This window comes from Dermatophagoides farinae, chromosome 2 (genome assembly GCF_024713945.1).
Source record: "Dermatophagoides farinae isolate YC_2012a chromosome 2, ASM2471394v1, whole genome shotgun sequence".
In the NCBI taxonomy this organism is placed as follows: domain Eukaryota; kingdom Metazoa; phylum Arthropoda; class Arachnida; order Sarcoptiformes; family Pyroglyphidae; genus Dermatophagoides; species Dermatophagoides farinae.
The window spans coordinates 7,909,227-7,928,737 of record NC_134678.1 but is presented as its reverse complement, the minus strand read 5'-3'; the positions used below and the strand labels follow the sequence as shown (position 1 = coordinate 7,928,737).

General features: G+C 30.6%; 1 protein-coding gene across 6 annotated transcripts; it reads left to right on the top strand.

The window, feature by feature from the left end:
* Positions 1-6,125: 6,125 nt before the first annotated feature.
* HDAC4 (histone deacetylase 4) lies at positions 6,126-19,197 on the top strand. 6 transcript variants are annotated; one of them, XM_075735661.1, is made up of 15 exons: positions 6,126-6,636; positions 6,841-6,869; positions 11,031-11,622; positions 11,731-12,202; positions 12,599-12,718; positions 12,875-12,987; positions 13,900-14,049; positions 14,123-14,294; positions 14,356-16,088; positions 16,158-16,275; positions 16,331-16,488; positions 16,549-17,099; positions 17,174-17,322; positions 17,382-17,514; positions 17,577-19,197. In XM_075735661.1, exons 3-15 carry the CDS (start codon positions 11,284-11,286, stop codon positions 17,698-17,700), a joined length of 4,332 nt encoding a protein of 1,443 aa, XP_075591776.1. In that variant the 5' UTR covers positions 6,126-6,636; positions 6,841-6,869; positions 11,031-11,283; the 3' UTR covers positions 17,701-19,197. The 6 variants fall into 6 exon arrangements, with proteins under 6 accessions (XP_075591776.1, XP_075591778.1, XP_075591781.1 ...); XM_075735663.1 differs by having other exon boundaries at positions 6,126-6,869; XM_075735665.1 differs by lacking the exons at positions 6,126-6,636; positions 6,841-6,869 and adding an exon at positions 9,365-9,885.
* Positions 19,198-19,511: the final 314 nt, after the last annotated feature.

The following is a 19,511-nucleotide window of genomic DNA, read 5'->3' as shown; positions in this document are numbered from 1 at the left end:
CTTTTCTTTTCGTTATTACTCTTGGAACATTATCATGCAGAAATGAAAATCCGATTACGATGAACGAAAAAAAAGGACTTGGAAAAATGAGAAGATTCATTGAATTTTGAAAACTATTTTTGGAAAACAAATTCATATCCGGTTCTTATTATTTCATGGCCATTTTTTTCTTCTTTTTTTTGAAATTTGAGAATGATCAATATGAGTGAGCGAAAACTTTTTTTCCATTTATCCTTATCGGGAAAAAAAGTTTCCGGTTCAAAATAGCCTGAAAAAATTTTTTATTTAAATACGGAAAAATTTCCAAATTTTCATTTCATCCATTATTCATCGCATTTAGAATTTGTCCACTTGGATGTTGTTTTTTGTTTATTTTTAGAACAACGAATAACCACCGACAACAACAACAACAACAACTAATCGAAATTATCCGATGTAAATTTATTTCTGGTTCTATCTTCCGTTTTTATGAATGACAAAAACAAAACAAAACAAAAAAATGATGACGTTCATCATCATCAAATAGATTGTTGTTGTTTATCCATTTCGTCATCGATGATGATCGTCTTCTCTCATCGGTTGATCTTGTTTTTGTTGTTGTTGTTGTTGTTGTTGGAGAAATTATTTTTAGCCACCATCAAACATGCACATACGCATACAAGTAGCTGCTGACCTAACTGTTAACAATGTTTTTCTTTTATTTTTTGTCGATCATCACATAATCATTGTTCAAACCAAACAAAACAGGAGCGAAAAAAAACAAATTCTACTAATGATGTGGGCCAGGAAAACGAAAATTTCATGGTTATTTTTAGCCAAATGAAAAACAAAACAAGAAAAAAAAAACGCAAAAACGAATCATATAGTGAGATGAACCGGAAAAAGCAAGAAGGAACAACATTCATCATTATATCCCTAACGCTTATCAATTTTTATTTTCAAACTTTCGTTTCATACACAAAAGTTTTATCCCGCGTACAGAGATTGAAGGCGCAAGATCAGTAAAAAAAAAATTTCCCAAACAAAAATAGCGAAAAAAACTTCCACATTGCCATTTTCATCAAAATTCAAGTGAGTAAATATATTCACCGTATTTCTTTCTCTCTATCTATATATTACCTAACTTTGAATTATTATATGGCCTGTTTCTAAATTTAGAATCATCATCATCATACATACAAAACAGAATGGAAAAAAAGAGAATCAACATTTTTGTTTTGGCGCAATATAAATATTCTCTGATTCACTCCAACACACTGTATTTGTTTACCTCTCTCTCTCTCTGTGTTTTGAAGAATTCATTTGAATCATGTGGTGGCTTTTTCTTGCTTTTTTTGAAATCATCATGAGATGCTAGAGGTTCCAGAATTCTATAATCATAACAACAACAGTGAAAATCAGAAAAAAAACTCACAAGATTGAAAATGTGCACATAAAACTGATTTCTGATTTTTTCCTATTTCTCATTTTTTAGTCTGTATCGACGATTCGAATAATGGAAATAAATAGTCCCGGAAATTTTAACGGTGACCTTAACTTGGAAAAAAACGGGAAAATTCTCTCTCTCTCGATTCCAATATCAGATATTCTATATATAAATGCAATTGATAGATCGATCGACCGATCGATTCGTTCATTCGATTAATGATGATTCAACCTTTATCAAAAAAAAAAAAAAATCTCGAGGAAAAAAACATTCAAGATAATATTATCGTAACCACCCCCACCCGTTCAACAAAACAGGCCACGAATTGCAACGACAAAACAGACATACACAATGACTTACGCGCCCAACAAGCAGTAGTCAAAGAATTGAAAAACAAAAATTTCTAAAAATAGAATCAAAAATAGACCCAAATGATGATGATAATGATGATGATGGGCCTTGTATCTAGGTTCCATGAACCGATATTATACACACAGACAAAGAGAAAAAAAATCTTTGAAAACAAATTCTGCGCGTGTATTTATTTATATATATGTGTGGTACCAACGATGATTCTATCTAGTTTTTTTTCGATTTCATCTTTCTTTTTTTTTATTTGGAACACACACATAGTGTGTCCTGGAAAAATTTCAAACTAATGAAAATCTATAGAAGAACTATATATATATATATGTGTGTGTGTGTGTGTGTGTAAAAGTCAAAATCCAAATTCAAATACAGGCTCCAAGTTTGAATTGATGTGCGCAATCAGAAGAAAGTTTCTATCGTTTTTTTTCATGTTGGCCGAATTTCCCATTATATTATCAGTTTTTTTTCAATTCTTTTTGCCCATGCTTGATAGTCGCCCATTTGGTTTGGTTTGTTTTGTGTGTGGATGGATGTCGTTCTCAAAATAGAATCCACACACACACACACATAACCAACACATTTTATTGATCGAAATGATGATAGAGAAAGAGAAAAAACTAGGTTGGATTCAAGTCACCAAATACACACACACATAAAGTACCAGTGTTTGAATTTGATGAAAATCAAAATGAAAAAAAAAATTAGAGCAAAATTATCAACCAAGAAAATAAATGAAAAAAAAAACATTATAGACTCGACGAAAGTAAAAGTCAGAAATTATAAATCCAAATCTATGGCATTGAAGATTTTTTTTTTAATTTTCTTCCACTCCAGCCGTAAAGGTTAAAATATATTGTGTTTGTTTTTCAATGTTCACACGAATTTTTATCATTGCATTGACGCATAAATTTTTTTTCATTGATTGCAATATATTTACAATAATTAGGTAAACATCGACGGTAAATCCTGATGGTGAAATCAAATGGAATAGAAAATAATGATAATGATAAGTAGGCCAAATCAACTAATCAAATGATGAAATGAATAGAATTTGTTAAGAGTAGGAGAAAGAAAAATATTCCAGAAACAAGAAAGAGGATGGACCAGACATATGAATACACAGAATAATCGATACACTCATGACTGACACAAATTTGATCCATGTGATTCAGTCATATTTTTGTCAATTTTTATTTTATTTATTTGGGTTCCATATTTTATCTATATTTTGTTTTCTATGACTTGGTTTATTCATTTGGATCAGCATGTATTTAGGGTTTAAATTTATTGGACGCAAACATCCACATACCAATAATAATAATAATAATAATAGCCACCATTCATTTATTTGTGTAATATGAAGAGAATTCAGGGAATCTGAATGAATTTTGTCATTGAAAATAGGAACTGTGGTGTGTGCATGTGTGTGTTTGTTGAAAAGAATTTTTTTTTTGTTTTTGTTTCTCTTTCTTTTATCTCTATGAGCAAATATTCAATTACGTATTCTATTTTTAGCTACAAAATATCTATATTTGTTTTCAGCTTCTTTTTTCCAGAGAATAAAAAAAATTATTTGAAATAAACAAGATGATGATCATTATTTGAATGAGAATAATTGAATAAAAAATGATATTCTATAATTTAAACAATTGATTGATTAAATGATTGATTTGGTTCGATTAAAGTAAACAAACAAACAAACAAACACGCATTCAAATACACCCACGTATCATCATAGTAATTATAATTATTTCTCAAATGATTTTTTTTTGTTCGTGTGTATGTGTGCGTGTATAAAGGAAAGAATTTGGAATCGAAATGAGAAAAACAAAGCAAAAAAAAAAAATCTCATCTTCAAAAGATTATATATAGAGATTTGTGAGAAAAACATGGAATGTGCAATGAAATGAAATGAAAAAAAAAACAAACAAAAATCTTGATTCAATTACAAAATGGACAAAGACATCTTAAATAGATAAATAAATAAGAAGAATAACAACGACAACAACAACAAGAATCATTCTTAATATCAAATTCCAAAAGTCATCATTCATCTGGTACCACCACAACACCTCTTCATTGTGTGTTTTCATTTTCTACAAATCATAAGATTCTTGTCTTGTGGATTTACCAAATGAGTCTGTTTGTTTTTTTTTTTTGAATTTCAGAATTTATGATTATAATAATGTGTGTTTCGTGAAATGTCAAACAAAATGACAATTCTGAAAACAATGAAAAACATCAATTTTTTTTCAATCAAAATTGAAATTCAATTAGATGAACAATAAGTGAGCTATACGGCATTTATACTCGTGATGAATTTTTTCGTTTGTTTGTTTGTTTGAATTAAAAATAGAATCTGTTCCTGTTTTTTTAATGTTTTTATTTTTGTTGCTGTTATTGAATATTCTGTTCTCTTCCACTTTATGTCATTCAATCATCATCATCATCATCGTGGCATAGAAACAATGATGATGCTAAACTTAGATTATCTATTTTTATCCACTATTCATTCATTATTACCCGGAATGTTTTTTTTTACTTTTGTAAAATTTGAATTTCTTCATTTGTTCACATTCAGCACTTCCTTGATCTTTCAGTAGTGTGTGTGTGTGTGTGGGTTTTTCATGACAATTCGGAGATTCTGATTTGACAGATGATGATGGAATTAGAGAAAAAGATGAAATTCTCATTTTTTTCGTATGTGAAAATAAAAAAAAAGAATTTCATCATCAATCCTGATATACCTGGTTGTCAAATTAAAGAATTTTCTTCTTATTCTCTTATAAAAAAATTATTCTTGGAATTTTTTCGAAATTTCTTAAAAAATCAAAATTTTTTTTCATTCAAAACAGATTTCAATAGCCAAAAAAAAAACACTAATCGACTAATAATCAATTATGTTTTTACCAGAATATTCTCATTATATGTTTTCGCCATCAAAAAAAAAACGAAGAAATGAAAATATTTATTTTCGAATCATCGTTCAGTGTTTCTAGCATCATTTTGATGTTGTTTTGTGTGTGCGCGTGTGTCTAAAAATAACCATATAAACACATAGACACAAACACACACACAGAGAGAGAGAGAGAGAAATAATGAAAAAAAAATAAACTTTCAATCATTATGTATTTGGATGATAAAGAAGAAAAAAAATAATAGAAAAAAATTGTCGAAAACCAAAGAAAATTAAAATTTTCAATCTCTTTTCGATTTGATGAATTCACCAAAACGATCATCGGTCAACATTGACCTTGATTAAAATGTGTGTGTGTGTGCATTTATTCATAATCCATTTTCCTTGTGCAGATTACTCTCTGTGTGTGTTCCTGTATTCGTTGTTATTCGTGAGGAAAAATAATGATATCAAGGTCATTCATCTATGGAATTATAAAATTACTACATTGCCCGGTATTACAATCATAATGAACAATCATGAAAAACATGAATCGAATAATAACACATGAGTTTCTTTCTCTATAGACCCCCCGCCCACACACACACACACTATCAACCAACTACCAGCAAATAATCCCAAATAATCCATTAATTTAGACAAAAAAAAACGTTTCAAGAATTTTCAATTCATTAATATCTCCAAACTACAAAGATTGCATACATACAGTAATTGATGATGATCAATGGAAAAGAAATGAAGAAAAAAAAATTAAAATTGTTACATAATGAAAAAAAATGAAATTGAAAATGATGGACCAAAAGATTCAATCAATTAACATCATTATTACGCATGTCATCATCATGATCATAATCATAGGGCAGTCAAAGAAAAAAAAATTAATAGCATAGAAACGAGAATATTCTCTTTTTCAATAATAAAACATAATAAACTCTTTGAAAAAAATATTCTGTGTGTGTGTGTTGAAATTATCATTTTCAAATACCACTTCCATCTTGTATATATGATGGAAATAATTCTGATCGCATATATAGTCGTATGGGCGCCATTAACATTTTGAACCAAGAAGAAAAACAAACACACACACACAAAGAATCAAACACTTTATATGTACCACCACTATACACACACACACACACACACACACACAGAATATTTTATCATAGAATTTTATTTGAAAAAAAAATTTGACAAACAACTAGTCGCCAACAACAACAACAACAACAACAACTGAAAACAAACAAAACTAAATCAGAAGCAGCAGTATAATCTATTGATGGGACGCCACACACAAACAATATAGTGGGAGCTTATTTCATGTTTTTTTTCTGTTGTTTAGAATTCGGTATCTTTTCATCATCATCATCATCATCATCATTGCCGGGAATCACGCAGACACATTCTCATTTTATTCATTGTCGTTGTAGAGTCTAAATGTTTGATTTTGTGGTCTTCATCGTCGTTATTATGTGGAAATAAAGCAAAAAAAAAATGAATAATAAACGAAGAAGAATACGAAAGAAAGAAAGAAAAAAAAGAATATCAATCGGCGACCAAACAAACATGATCATTATATTCTATATTAGAAAATATGTTTTCAAATTGTCGATTTGATTTTTTTTCCTCTCTCTCTCTCTCTATCTCTCATTCTATATTTTATTAAGTTTGAGTTCTGCAGATTGAATTGTGAGCAAAAAAAACAAATAAACTTTGGGTATCCTTTGTAATTCTCTGATTCTTGACTGTTTGTTTTTTGTGACAAAATCTCTCAATTATTCATTCAGCGTGTGTGTGTGCGTGTCACTCAGGTTTTATTTTCTTGACTCTTCGTCATCATCAACAAACATTATTCATCATTTCATCAGATGATCTCCATAGATAAATCAATCGAAAATCGAATAAGTTTATGTGAAAAATAAATGTGGTGGGTGTTTTTTTTTCATTCTGTTGTTGTTATTTGATTTAAAAATTATTTTTTTTGTTCTCTTTCAATTTGTTTATTTCACAATCAAAAACACCACAAAAACATCGATCATTCCACCATGCATTCAAAAATAATTTTTCATTTTGTTGTGTACAATGTGATAAAATGTGACATTTCATCATCATCATCATCATCAAATGACAGCAATAACAAAATAAAACCAAAAAATCAAAGTAAGAATCTTGTCTGTTGTTTTTTTATTTGATTTCGATAATTATCTGAAAGATTCTGGAATCGTGTGCCAGTGTGTGTACGAAATTGGAACAACTTTTTTCCATTAGATCATGAATATTCATTCATCGAATGAAAAAGAGATGGAGCAACAGTTGCAATAGAAAATCTCAGTATTTATTATTTTTTTTTTTTGTAAAATGAAAAGCTAAATAAAACTAAGCTTTGAATTGATAGTTGAATTTTCAATTCATATAATAATCATTTAAAACGTGCAACATTATTGCTCGGTGTGTTTTGTTTGTGCTTGTGTGTGTGCATCAAACACATCGAGCCAGGTTTATTAATAGATTGAAGGTCAATTTTTTTTCTTTTTTCTTATTTCTTTTATTTTTCCTCATCAACATCGTTTGTTCACTATTTTCTTTCATATTTCTAATTTCATCATTTTGTTTTTGTTATTTTGGTTTCTTGGTAAATTAGAAATGAATGAGAACGAAGAAAAAAAAACAATGACAAAAAATAAAACATTCTGATGAACCACATCATCATCGTCATCATCATCATCATCATCACAAGTTCGTACAATCAACCATCATAATAATCAATGACAATTGTATTTGTATCATAATCTCGATTGATATAAAAAAGGGCTATTTAAATGTAGAAAAAAAAATTTTTTCTTGCTGACGTTATTAGGAAAATTTAGAAATGGCAATCTGATGATCATCAATCATTGATCATCATCATGAGTGTATAGTGATCTAGTTGATAATGATTTTTGGTGATCAAAACAAATCTCTGGAAAAATAAAAAGCCAAATAAAGATGCGCTTATTTTTAGAATTTTCATAATTTTGACCAATGATTCATAATCATGGTGAAAGTGGATCTTTTTTCAAAAAAAAAAAAAAATTCATTACCACTTGTTGAAATTTCGAAAATTTTCTTTTCTCAGTCTTATTTAATTAGATGAATTTAATCATTGAATTTATTCATTTCACTTTGATTGACATAATTTGTAAACAAATTTATGGAAAATTTTTTTTATGGAAAATTCGTCGTAGTGTGCCACAGACACATGATTATTATTATTATAAAATTATGATTAGATTAGATTGGATTGGATATTTTTCTGGGTTTTCTAGTTCGAATAATGATGATATTAAAAAAAAAATAATGATTCGGAAATGACGACAATTCATCATTAACCAATCAATCGATTTCAATATATAATGCAGATAAAATAAGAATTGACCAAAATGAATTTTTCATTTCTAAAGAAAATGAAAAATCACATGTCATTTGATTTTTTTTTTATAATTGGAATTTGTACTGGAAAAAATTAAAAAATATTTAAAACAGCGAAGACAACAACAACAAAAAAAAAATCAATGATGAGGATTGCCCATGATGGAAAAATTGGATGTTTTTTTTTGTTGCTTGTTTGATTGTTTGTACTTTTTTGAATATGGCACACACACACACAGATACTCACGGTTAACATCGAAGTCAAAAAAAATTATGATAAGATTTCTTTTCTTGGTCCCAAATTGCGATTTCACACACACATACATGATGATGATAAGCCACCAATAATGCACCATTCATAATCATCATCATATGATTCATTCATTCACCAAAAAAGAGCAGAAAAAAATCCCCAAATACTAGCAAAAAAAAAACTGAAACTTTTTTCTCCTTTGTTGACAACGACGACGACGACGAATTTCTTGTAATAATAATAAATCCAAATCGAACCGGTTGTTTCTGGTAGTGTTTGATTTGATTTGATTCGATTCGATTCGATTCATTTTTTTTCTTTCATTTTATTTACAAATGAATTGATCATTCAATCAATTAAATCTGAATGAATTGCGATTAATTCATTTCAGAAACATCAAAAATCAAAAACTGATTATTGAAAACAATTATAATAAAACTCACAAAAAAAAATTTGTTACGAAAAAAAAATTGAAAAAAAAAATCTTTGAGAATATTCTCGATTCACGTTGAATTACAGTATTATTTTTGTTGATGATGTTATCCTGTATGTGTATGTATTGTATTTATTTCTTTCTGCACACACACACACACATAAAACATATATATTGTGTAGTTTTAACTCTTGTTATCACCATCGTCATTATATTATTATGATTGATTTATTTTTAGCAACATCAGGATGGGTTTGTAATAATCATCATCATCATTATCATTGAAATGATGGGGAGGATATGTTGTTGTCGTTGTTGTTAATGTTTTCTATATATCGATAGAATGGTAGTTGTATATAACAAACTATGGCAATGATCATGACGATTATAATAACAAGTGTGTATGTGTGTATGTGTGTGTGTTTGTAACTTTTATTTTAACTGCTATTTAAACATCTTTAGAGCGAAAGAGAGAGAAAGAGAAAGCAATAATCTATCCATCTATCTATGTTTAGTTTGTTGTTGTTGCTGTTGTATATATTAAATTCTAATGTTGAGAAAAAAACACGCGCAAAATAATGTCTGCATCGGTTTTTTTCAACTTATAAACACCACGTACCACCATCAACACTTCTTTTGGTTTTTTTTTTTTTGATGATGATGATGATCAACATTTATAGTCGATGTTATTTATTATTATTATTATTATTATTATTTGTTGTTGTTAATGATGATGGTGAATAAAAACTTTTTTCGCTTCATTTTGGATAAATTTTTATGTGATGATTTGGATTTTCGGCAATAGTAGTTGTGTGGTGGTGTGGTGGTGGTGGGGAAACTGCATAAATTCATTAATTGCTAATCTTTGATCTTTATATGTTTGTTTGTTGTTTGTTTTGGTTTTTCGTTTTCGTGTTTTGTTGTTGTTGATTTGTTTATTGATTCATTTGTTTTGTTCGATTTCGGCATTTAAACCTGAAAAACTTTTTCTTTCATCAAAATAAGAACTAAATGTTTTCATTTTTTCTTTATTAACCGGATACTGTGTGTGTGTGTGTGTGTATTAACTGAGAACTTAATGGGTAAATTTATGGTTTTTTTCTCCATTTTTTTTCGATTCTTGTTCATGACAAAATTTTCCCATCATCATCATCATCATCAATAATTTTTTTTCAAGTTTCTGGTCAATGTCGTCATCATCATCATCAACAACAACGACGACGATAGAATTGTGTTTGTTGTTGTCGTCACAAATCAAAGCCATCGTCGTCGTCGTTGAAATCACTAAGCAACTGGAATGTTTCATGCCAGGTGTGTGTGTGTGTGTGTGTGATACAGATCAAAAGGAAAAAAAGATTCTTTTTCATTTTTTGTTTGTTTTTTTTTTTTTTTGGTGATATTTTTATGTAAAAAGTCACGTCGCCATGCTTATTTTATCTATCTCATTCTCACTCTCGTTCTCTAGTTCAGTGAGTGAAATATATTGTTTTATTTTGTTTTCTAAATTATCTGAAAAGAATCTGATGATTTGATTTTGCCAGAAAATTTTTTAAATTTCGAGAAAACAAAAATAATTCCCGAATTTTTTCGTTCGTTTTTTTTTTGCTTTTCACAAACAAAAACAAACATATCATCGATACCTCATCATCATTGTTATATTACTAATGTGCCAAAATAAGCATCTAATTTTTTTTAATGATTAGATTTTTCTTTTAATGATTGTTGTTATTGTCGCCGTTTTTTTTTGGATCAATTAAAAATGTACATCTAGCGCGTGTGTAATGTACAAAAATTGAGAACCAAAAAGTAAAAGTGAATAATTAGTGTGTCGTCGTTGTCGTCGTCGTCGTTGTCAATTTTGATAAATTCAATAAAAAAATAATAATAAACAGAGAGTTGGAAAAAAATGAAAAAAACATCATTTTAAAATAATCATCAATGAGGAAATGAAAAGTTTCAACATCTTCTTTACAATTGTCATTGTGAATAATAATTATCATTTTAAAAATTACTACGTCATATTCTATTCGTTGTTATTTTTTTCAATTTATGATGAAAAGAAGGAAAATTTGATTGGATTTTTTTTTCTCGACGAAAATTTGAATTTAGCATCAAATAAACGCGCATAAACAAGAGAATAATTTGAATCAGTTAATAACAATAAATCATTGCTGTATCAAATTTCTAATTGTTTTTTTTTGCATTTCTTTTTCTATCACCATTCTAGGTTAAATTCAATCAATCGATAACCAAAATAAATAAATAATATAAATATATAAATACTGAATGAATATCAATCAATCAATCTACCTCTGTTGTCCAAAAAAATTTATAATTTAATTGACAAATTAAATTTGTGTGTGTGTGTGTGTGGTTTCAGCAGATAATAATAATTTAATCAATACCGCCAATATTCATGATAATCATCATCAACAACATATGTCCATCAATCAGTGATTCATGAGTTAAAATCAACAACGATGGCTAGTGCATCAGTGAGTCTAGCCCAAGCGGCTACTACAACAACGGCACCGGTTGTAGCTATGGTCACCAGTAATGGTGGCGATGGTGGTGATGGTAACGAAAATATTGATTCACCAATGTCGAATTCATCATCAACAGCTGTGGCCGCAACAACAACAACGACAACGATGATTGGACAGCCACCAAATCAATTAACATTACAACAATTTAAACAACAATTAATTGAATTAAAACAACAACAACAAATACAACAACAGCTTTTATTACAACATTTTCAACAACAACAACAACAATTGAATGAACATCATGAAAAACAATTACAGGAACACATTCGTGTAAGTAATTAATGGATAAATGTATCGATGCCAAACAGATCACAGAGATCTGATTGGAATTGGAAATGGATGACTATTTTCGAAATTAATTCTCTCAATCTATTTTAGGAATATATTGAAAAACAGAAAATTGAAAGAGAAAAATCTGAACAAAAACAAGCGGCAGCAGCAGCAGCAGCCGCTGCACAAGCACAATTAGCTGCTGCTGCGGCTACACAAGCTCGTGTTGAACAACAACAAATAGAACGTGATCGACAACAACAACAACAGGAAAAAGAAATGCTGAAATTAAAGAAAAAAGATGGACCATCAGCTAGTGCATCGATGGAAGTGAAACAACGTTTACAGGAATTTGTTTTAGCTAAAAAACAACGTGAAGCAGCAGCGGCGGCAGCAGCCGCAGCAGCTGCTGCAGCTACCGGTGGAAATAATTCCATTGTTACGTCATCATCAACGACGGCTGGTATAGCCGGTACACCATCACCACCAACACCGTCATCGACAACATCATCATCACGTATTCAACCATGGCATACGACTTTAGGCAAATATGATAATGATTTTCCTTTACGTAAAACCGGTACGTTTTGTTTTTGTTTTTGTTTTTCATTCATTCAAGAATATTGCTCTTGTTATTACAAAATTTGATTGATTTTGACATTTGTAATCGATCAATCAAAATTATAATAATGATAATGATTCAAACTAATTGTTGGCTATTTTTATCTATTTTCATTATTCATTCATTCATGAATTATTCATTGTTGATCGCATGTTGGTCCTCCTACTCTAAATAAAATTTCTGATCACTTCCTGTTCCACTTGTACTGATGCTGCTGTTGTTTTTGTTGTTGCTACTACTGCTATTGCTGCTGCTAAAACAAATCCCTGAAAAATGGCTTGAAACCAAAAATTAAATAAATCAAATGAATACAATAAATTGATTGATAATAACAATAATTGTGTGTGTGTGTAGCATCCGAACCTAATCTTAAAGTCCGATCTGCGCTAAAAGCTAAAGTGATCCAACGTCGTAGTTCACCATTGCTTCGTCGTAAAGATAAACCATCACCGCTTAAACGTCGCACCATGTCAAGTAAGATATTTTTATTCTCATTTAAGTGATCACTCAATCAATCCAATGGAATGAGCTTATGGAATAATTCTTAAATAAATTATCGATTCTTTTTGAATCCAGAATTCTAATAGAAATATTTCTGTTTTTTTTTCATTATCACCCTATTCTATGTAGATGATGTATCTAATGGCATTCCAGAAAATTCTTGTTCCCCACCTAGTGGTGGTGTACTAAGTCATCAATCGAGCTTTGGTTCCGGTGGTTCAGGATCAACACCTATACAAGAGGTTTTTGTTGTTTTTTTTTAATTTTTACAAATCAAAGTGAAAAACATTAATACATTGTATTTGGCTTTTCGTATTAGAGCTTAACCACATGAAAAAAAACGAAAAACCCACTCACACGTTTACAAGAACAAAGAAAAATCATGATTGAAATCTATGAAAGAATAATCATTGTCATTATCTTTTTTTTCATTATTTTCTCCAACATTATTTGTAATGATTATTCTCTTTCTGCAAAAAAACATCATCATCATCATCTCACATGAGATTAGATTACCACTTTTATTCACACCAACAGAAAGAGAATATTTGATCTTTTTTCAAGCACACACACACAAAATGAATAGAATTGCCATGAATATATTGCATACACAGCAGACATATAGAAAAAAAGGAGCAACAAACGAATGATAATGAAACAAAGAAGAATATTCTCTGTCTACAGAAACAAACCATTGTTATATCAATGAGAAATAAGTGTTACAAATGATAATGTCGATGACGACAACGAACAAGCAATGATGGTGATGATGATGTAATAATTATTAAATGAACGAAATAAACACAAAAAAAACCACCAACACCAGCAAAAAAAAAATTTTTGTTTCAGTTTTAGGGACTATTTTTAGATTTATGGAAAAAAAATTTCAAACAATTTTAGCATCTTTCATCGATTGGATATATAATTGATTATTTTTTTTCTTCTTGGTAATAATAATTTCAATTGGCGAATCTAATTTGAATGATTTTTTTTTGTAAATAAGTTATAAAAATAGAATTTTTTTTTTAAATGAACAACAACAAAAAATGGCAATTTGTCCATTATTCATTGATTGCATAGTAATAATCAATTTTTGTTTATTTTTTGTTTTTGTTTTTTTTCCAACCACCCAAAATCGTAAATAAAACACACAGGAATCAAGTCAATCACCATTCAATGGTTTGGCACAAAATTCTTCAGCATGTGATCTAGCAGCATTATATTCATCACCATCATTGCCAAATATTTCACTTGGTCGACCACATCATCATGTACCACCGACGAATACAACATCGGTTATAACGGTTTGGGTTTTTTTTCTTGTTTGAATTTTTTTTTAATTGAAATTTTTCTTTTGATTTACACACACACACACAGTATCCATCGGATATAAAGCCAACGACGGTAACGAATATGAATGAAATACAAATGCGAGCATTACGTTTTGGTATGACATTAGCGGCAGCTGCCGCAGCTTCATCGTCACAAACATCATCCGCATCATCTGTCCATTCCTCCTCTCATGCACCATTCTTTCCATCATTACCGGGTATTTATTTTTTGATTCATGTAGGATTTTATTGAAATTTTTTTCTCTTTCCTCGATCTAGTCATTGAAGGTGATTTTACTCCACCATCCAGTCCTAATTATTTACAAAAACAATTGAAAATATTGGAAGAAACAGCAGCAAGAACGACAACGACTGTGAACAACAACACTATGTCAAATGGTCCATCATCAACATCCCAATCACCCATTCAATCATCAACAAATCCATCAGCACCCTCATCATCCGCATTGAATCAAGCATTCTCACCTGCACAGGCTGCATTAGCTAATTCGGTTGCATTATATTCATATGCAACGGCAGCTGCAGCTGTAGGCATTCCAGTAACAGATAATAATATGACTGCTGCTTCCGCCGCTGCTGCCATTTCGTCCATTTATCAACAAAGATTATCGACCAATAATAATAATATCGGCGGCGGTGGTGGTGGTGGTGGTGGTACATATTCAATAACGGCCGGTGGACCAATACGACCAACTGCAGCATTACATGCTGCAAGAATAGTACAGCGACCATTAGGCCGAACACAAAGTGCACCATTACCATTAGGTCATCCTGCATTATTATCATCCGGTGGATCATCTAATAGTACAGGTCAGCAATCATCATCATTGACAAAACCATCACCAACAACATCTAGTCTAGTTAAGCAACACATACGTAATGCTGTATTGACAAGGGCTTCAAGTAAAGGACAAATGGTCGAAAATGTTGAAGAAGAAACTGAAGCAGCAGTTGCGGCTGAAGCAGCAATGATGACGCAAGAATCAAATGATCAACAAGCATTAAAAAAGACCAAAGGAAATCCTGAAGACATATCTGATCAGGTGATTGATTTGACCAAAAAACGATCGGCTAGTGAAGAAGAAAAATCATCATCAACTAGTCCAAATGCAACAACAACAACAACAACAACATTAAATCAAAATACAGCTACAGCTGCCGATTTAATGTTTCCAACAAACTTATCACCATTTCGTTTAACATCAACAGCTAGCGCAAGTAATATTCAACAAGCCCTACAACAACAACAACAAATTCAACAACAACTCCAACAACAACAACAATATTGTTTACCATTTTTAGGTTTAACAAATACGGCACCTGCAACAACAACATCGATATTACCAACAACACCATTAGCTACGTATCCAATTATTGATCCAACATGGGCTGCATTCTATCAAAGAGCTATTACTGGAAGTGGTGGTAATAATTTTCTACAATCAGCCACCAGTAATAGCGCTTTCCGTTCACCATTATTATCTGGTACAGCAGCAACAGCAACAGCAGCTGGAACAACAGCAGCTCAATTATTAATGCATCATCATCATCATCCACAGACGCAAAATACTCATCCACATTATCTACATTTGAATCATCAATATCATCCTCATCATCATCATCATAATTATCAGCCAATGAATCCTGGTAGACCATTATCTCGCACATTATCTAGTCCACAAGTGATGCTTAGTCACAATAATAATGCTAATAACAATAGTGGCCATAATACCTCACCTGGAAGTCCAGTAACAGGAACAACTAGTCCAGATTTGATTGTTGGTAATAATAATTATCAACAACAACAACCACCGCCACCACAACCAACACCAAATGGAAATTATCGTTTTACAACAGCATTAGTATATGATAGTTTTATGCAAAAACATCAATGTAATTGTAATGATACATTTCAACATCCTGAACATGGTGGTCGTTTACAAAGTATTTGGGCACGTATTACCGAAACAGGATTAGCTGGACGTTGTGAGGTAAATGAATTTTTCCGGAACAAAAAATGATTATTGAAATTCATTTTTTTCTGTTGTTGTTTTCAAAAGCGTGTTCGATCTCGAAAAGCCACTTTGGATGAGATACAAATTTGCCATAGTGAAGCTTATACATTATTATTTGGATCCTCATTACATAATCGTCATAAGATTGATCCAGCTAAATTAGGTAATCATGTCAAATGATTGATTCATTTATTTTTCATTCAAATTTCATTTTCTAGCTGATTTACCTATCAAATCATTAGTCATGTTACCATGTGGCGGAATCGGTGTCGATTCGGATACGACATGGAATGAAATACATACAGCTGGTGCAGCTCGTATGGCTGCCGGCTGTGTAATCGAATTAGCAACTCGTGTTGCGTTGAAAGAAGTCAAAGTATGTTTATAATAATTGTCCTGATTACTAATTTAAATTGCCAATTCAATGAATGAATAGAATGGCTTCGCTATTGTACGTCCACCTGGTAGTCATGCTGAATATCAGCAACCGATGGGTTTCTGTTTTTTCAATTCATTGGCAATTGCGGCAAAAATTTTACAACAAAAACTAAGTTTAAAACGAATATTAATCGTGGACTGGGATGTACATCATGGTAATGGATTACAACAATCATTCTATGATGATCCAGGTGTCTTATACATTTCACTGCATCGTCATGATGAGGGTAATTTTTTCCCTGGTACTGGTGATCTAACCGAAATCGGTATTGGCCCTGGTATCGGTTTCAATGTGAATATTGGATTCAATGGTGCATTGAATCCACCGATTGGTGATGCAGAATATGTTGCTGCATTTCGTACGATCGTGATGCCTATTGCTCGTCAATATGATCCCGAAATTGTTCTAGTCGCATGTGGTTTTGATGCTGCACGTGGACATCCACCACCATTGGGTGGTTATCTTGTTTCACCTGCATGTTTTGCTTATATGACACAACAATTATTAACATTAGCCAATGGTCAAGTGGTTATGGCATTGGAAGGAGGGTATGTGTTTGGTTGTTTTCTTTCGAATTCATTGATTAATTATAACAAATCATAATTTTTCACCCAATAAATAGCTATGAATTGACAGCTATTTGTGATTGTGCACAAGCTTGTGTATCTGCATTACTTGGTGATCAGGTGACAGCAATTTCTGATGAAGAAATTACACGTAAACCAACGCCGATCGCTGTCAATCTATTGAATCGTGTCATACAGATTCAATGTAAGTGAAAAAAATTAGTAAATTTTTCTTTTTCTAATATGAATAATTTGAAACTCAAGCTCAACATTGGTCAAATCTACGACGTTATGCACATCTGGTCAATTGTGATGCATTAGAAGCACAACGTAAAGAGATTGAAGAATGTGAAACAGTATCCGCAATGGCTTCATTGACCATGACACATGTACAAAGGTTAGATTTTTGAAAAAAAAATTAAAGACAATCACCAAAGCTAATCATAAAAAAAAATTCAGCCCAGAATCGACAACAGAACAAACGGAAATCATATTGGATGAACCAATGGAAGAAGATGGTGGTAACGGTGGTAATGGTAGCAATGAAACTGGTGGTGGTAGAGGTGGCGATGGTGAAAAATAAAAAAAAAAACAAATAAAAAATCGACCAACCACAGGAAAAAAAGCCGAAACCAAAATTTCATTATTCGTGAAAGAACAAAAAAAACCTTTTTACAAACAAACGAAAAAATCATTTCATCATTCTCCCTCCTTCATTTACTACCTGTTTTTACGTTTAAGTTTTCGTTTTTTATTTGATATAAATCTTACGTCTTTCTTCATCTATATCTCATACTCTTTACTTTAAAAAAAACCTGAAACAACTACAGTTGAAAAAAAACCATCCGACAAACCATCCAACAGATCTTTCTCCAAATTTTTTTAACCAATCAACCAACCACAATTCTTTTATTTTGGAAATTAATTTTCTCTTCTTTTCTCCATTTCGTCGAGAAAGAAAAAACTATGGGAAAAATTCTTTATGAAATTTTCGTATACGAAAAAAACTTACAAACACACACACACACACACACACTATATACTTCCTTTTTTAAGCAACAAAAAAAAAAGAATCTATATATATGCAATGTGCAAAAATCAAGTGAAACAAATCAAACTTTTTTCCGATTTTCAGCTTTTATTATTATTTAGTACATTTTTTTCCGGTCGCTTTCTCTCGAAAAAAACAGAATTTAATGAAATGAAAAAGAACGACACCAATTTTTTCTCTTTTTTTTTATTTTCTTTTGCCTGCTGCCTCGATTCTATATATTCTGATTTTTCTTTTCATTTTTTTCACACAAACATACACACAAAATCAATGATCATTTCTTCATCATCATCGTTGTTGTTGTTGTTGTTGTTATTGGACATTTTTTTTCATTCATTTGAAATGAATGATGATTGAATTCTCAGTCATATGGACTATAGAAATTTTTTTTTCGTTTTTTTTTTGTTAATTGATTCTATTCCTTTATTATTTTTTATTGTTATGACCTGTTTTTTTTTGTTTTATGGACAATTTTAATGTTGTTGATGTCATTATACAATCAATCAATCAATCAACCGATGAAAAGAGATCAATAATATTTATATACAAACAACACCAAACAATAAACAAACAAACAACAACAACAACAACAATAACAAAAATGTGAAATCCTTATTCACATTCATTATTGAATCATTATTTTCAACAAAATCATCAAAGACAAAGACAAAGACGAAACAAAACATCATCATCATCAACATTGTGTATGACAAATTACATTAACTGAAACTTTGACTATCTCTCTCTCTCTCTCTCTCTCTCTCTCTCTCTCTCTCTCCATTATATGAATGTTCAATGTTGAATTTTTTTCTCTTCATTTTTTTTTGTTGTTGTTCTCTTGTTTTTTTTTCTCTTCTTGTTCACACCTGAATGTTTTCTTTCTCCTCTTGGTTTTTTTTTTGCTGATGAATTTTTATTATTATTATTATTATTACAAATTATATACAAATTATTTATCAAATGTTTTACCCATTCATTTGAATGATTAAAGAAAGAATAAAGTTATATGTAACCCAAAACAAGAAAAAGATGGCGTTGTTTTGTTATCAGGAAATTTTTTTTTTTCATATCTTCATCTAAAATTATGAGGCTGCGCTAAAGATGAATAAAAGAAATTTCAAGTTCCACCTCCCACCCAACGCACACATAAAATACATTATTCGACAATGATCTTGTTTTGTGATGGACACAAACTAACTAACTGTGAGGCACACACAAAAAAAAACACACACACACACACGATGATTATATCAAACTAAAGTTTGTCGATTATATAATCAATGATAATTCTTTCTCAGTGGAAAAAAAATTCATTCAATAAAACACACATGCACAAACACATC

Coding starts and splice junctions, on each gene's coding strand:
- HDAC4 (XM_075735661.1), top strand. CDS start 11,284: ATGGCTAGTGCATCAGTGAGTCTAGCCCAAGCGGCTACTACAACAACG. Junction 12,719..12,874: donor TAAACGTCGCACCATGTCAA/GTAAGATATTTT, acceptor TATTCTATGTAG/ATGATGTATCTAATGGCATT. Junction 16,276..16,330: donor GATTGATCCAGCTAAATTAG/GTAATCATGTCA, acceptor TTCATTTTCTAG/CTGATTTACCTATCAAATCA.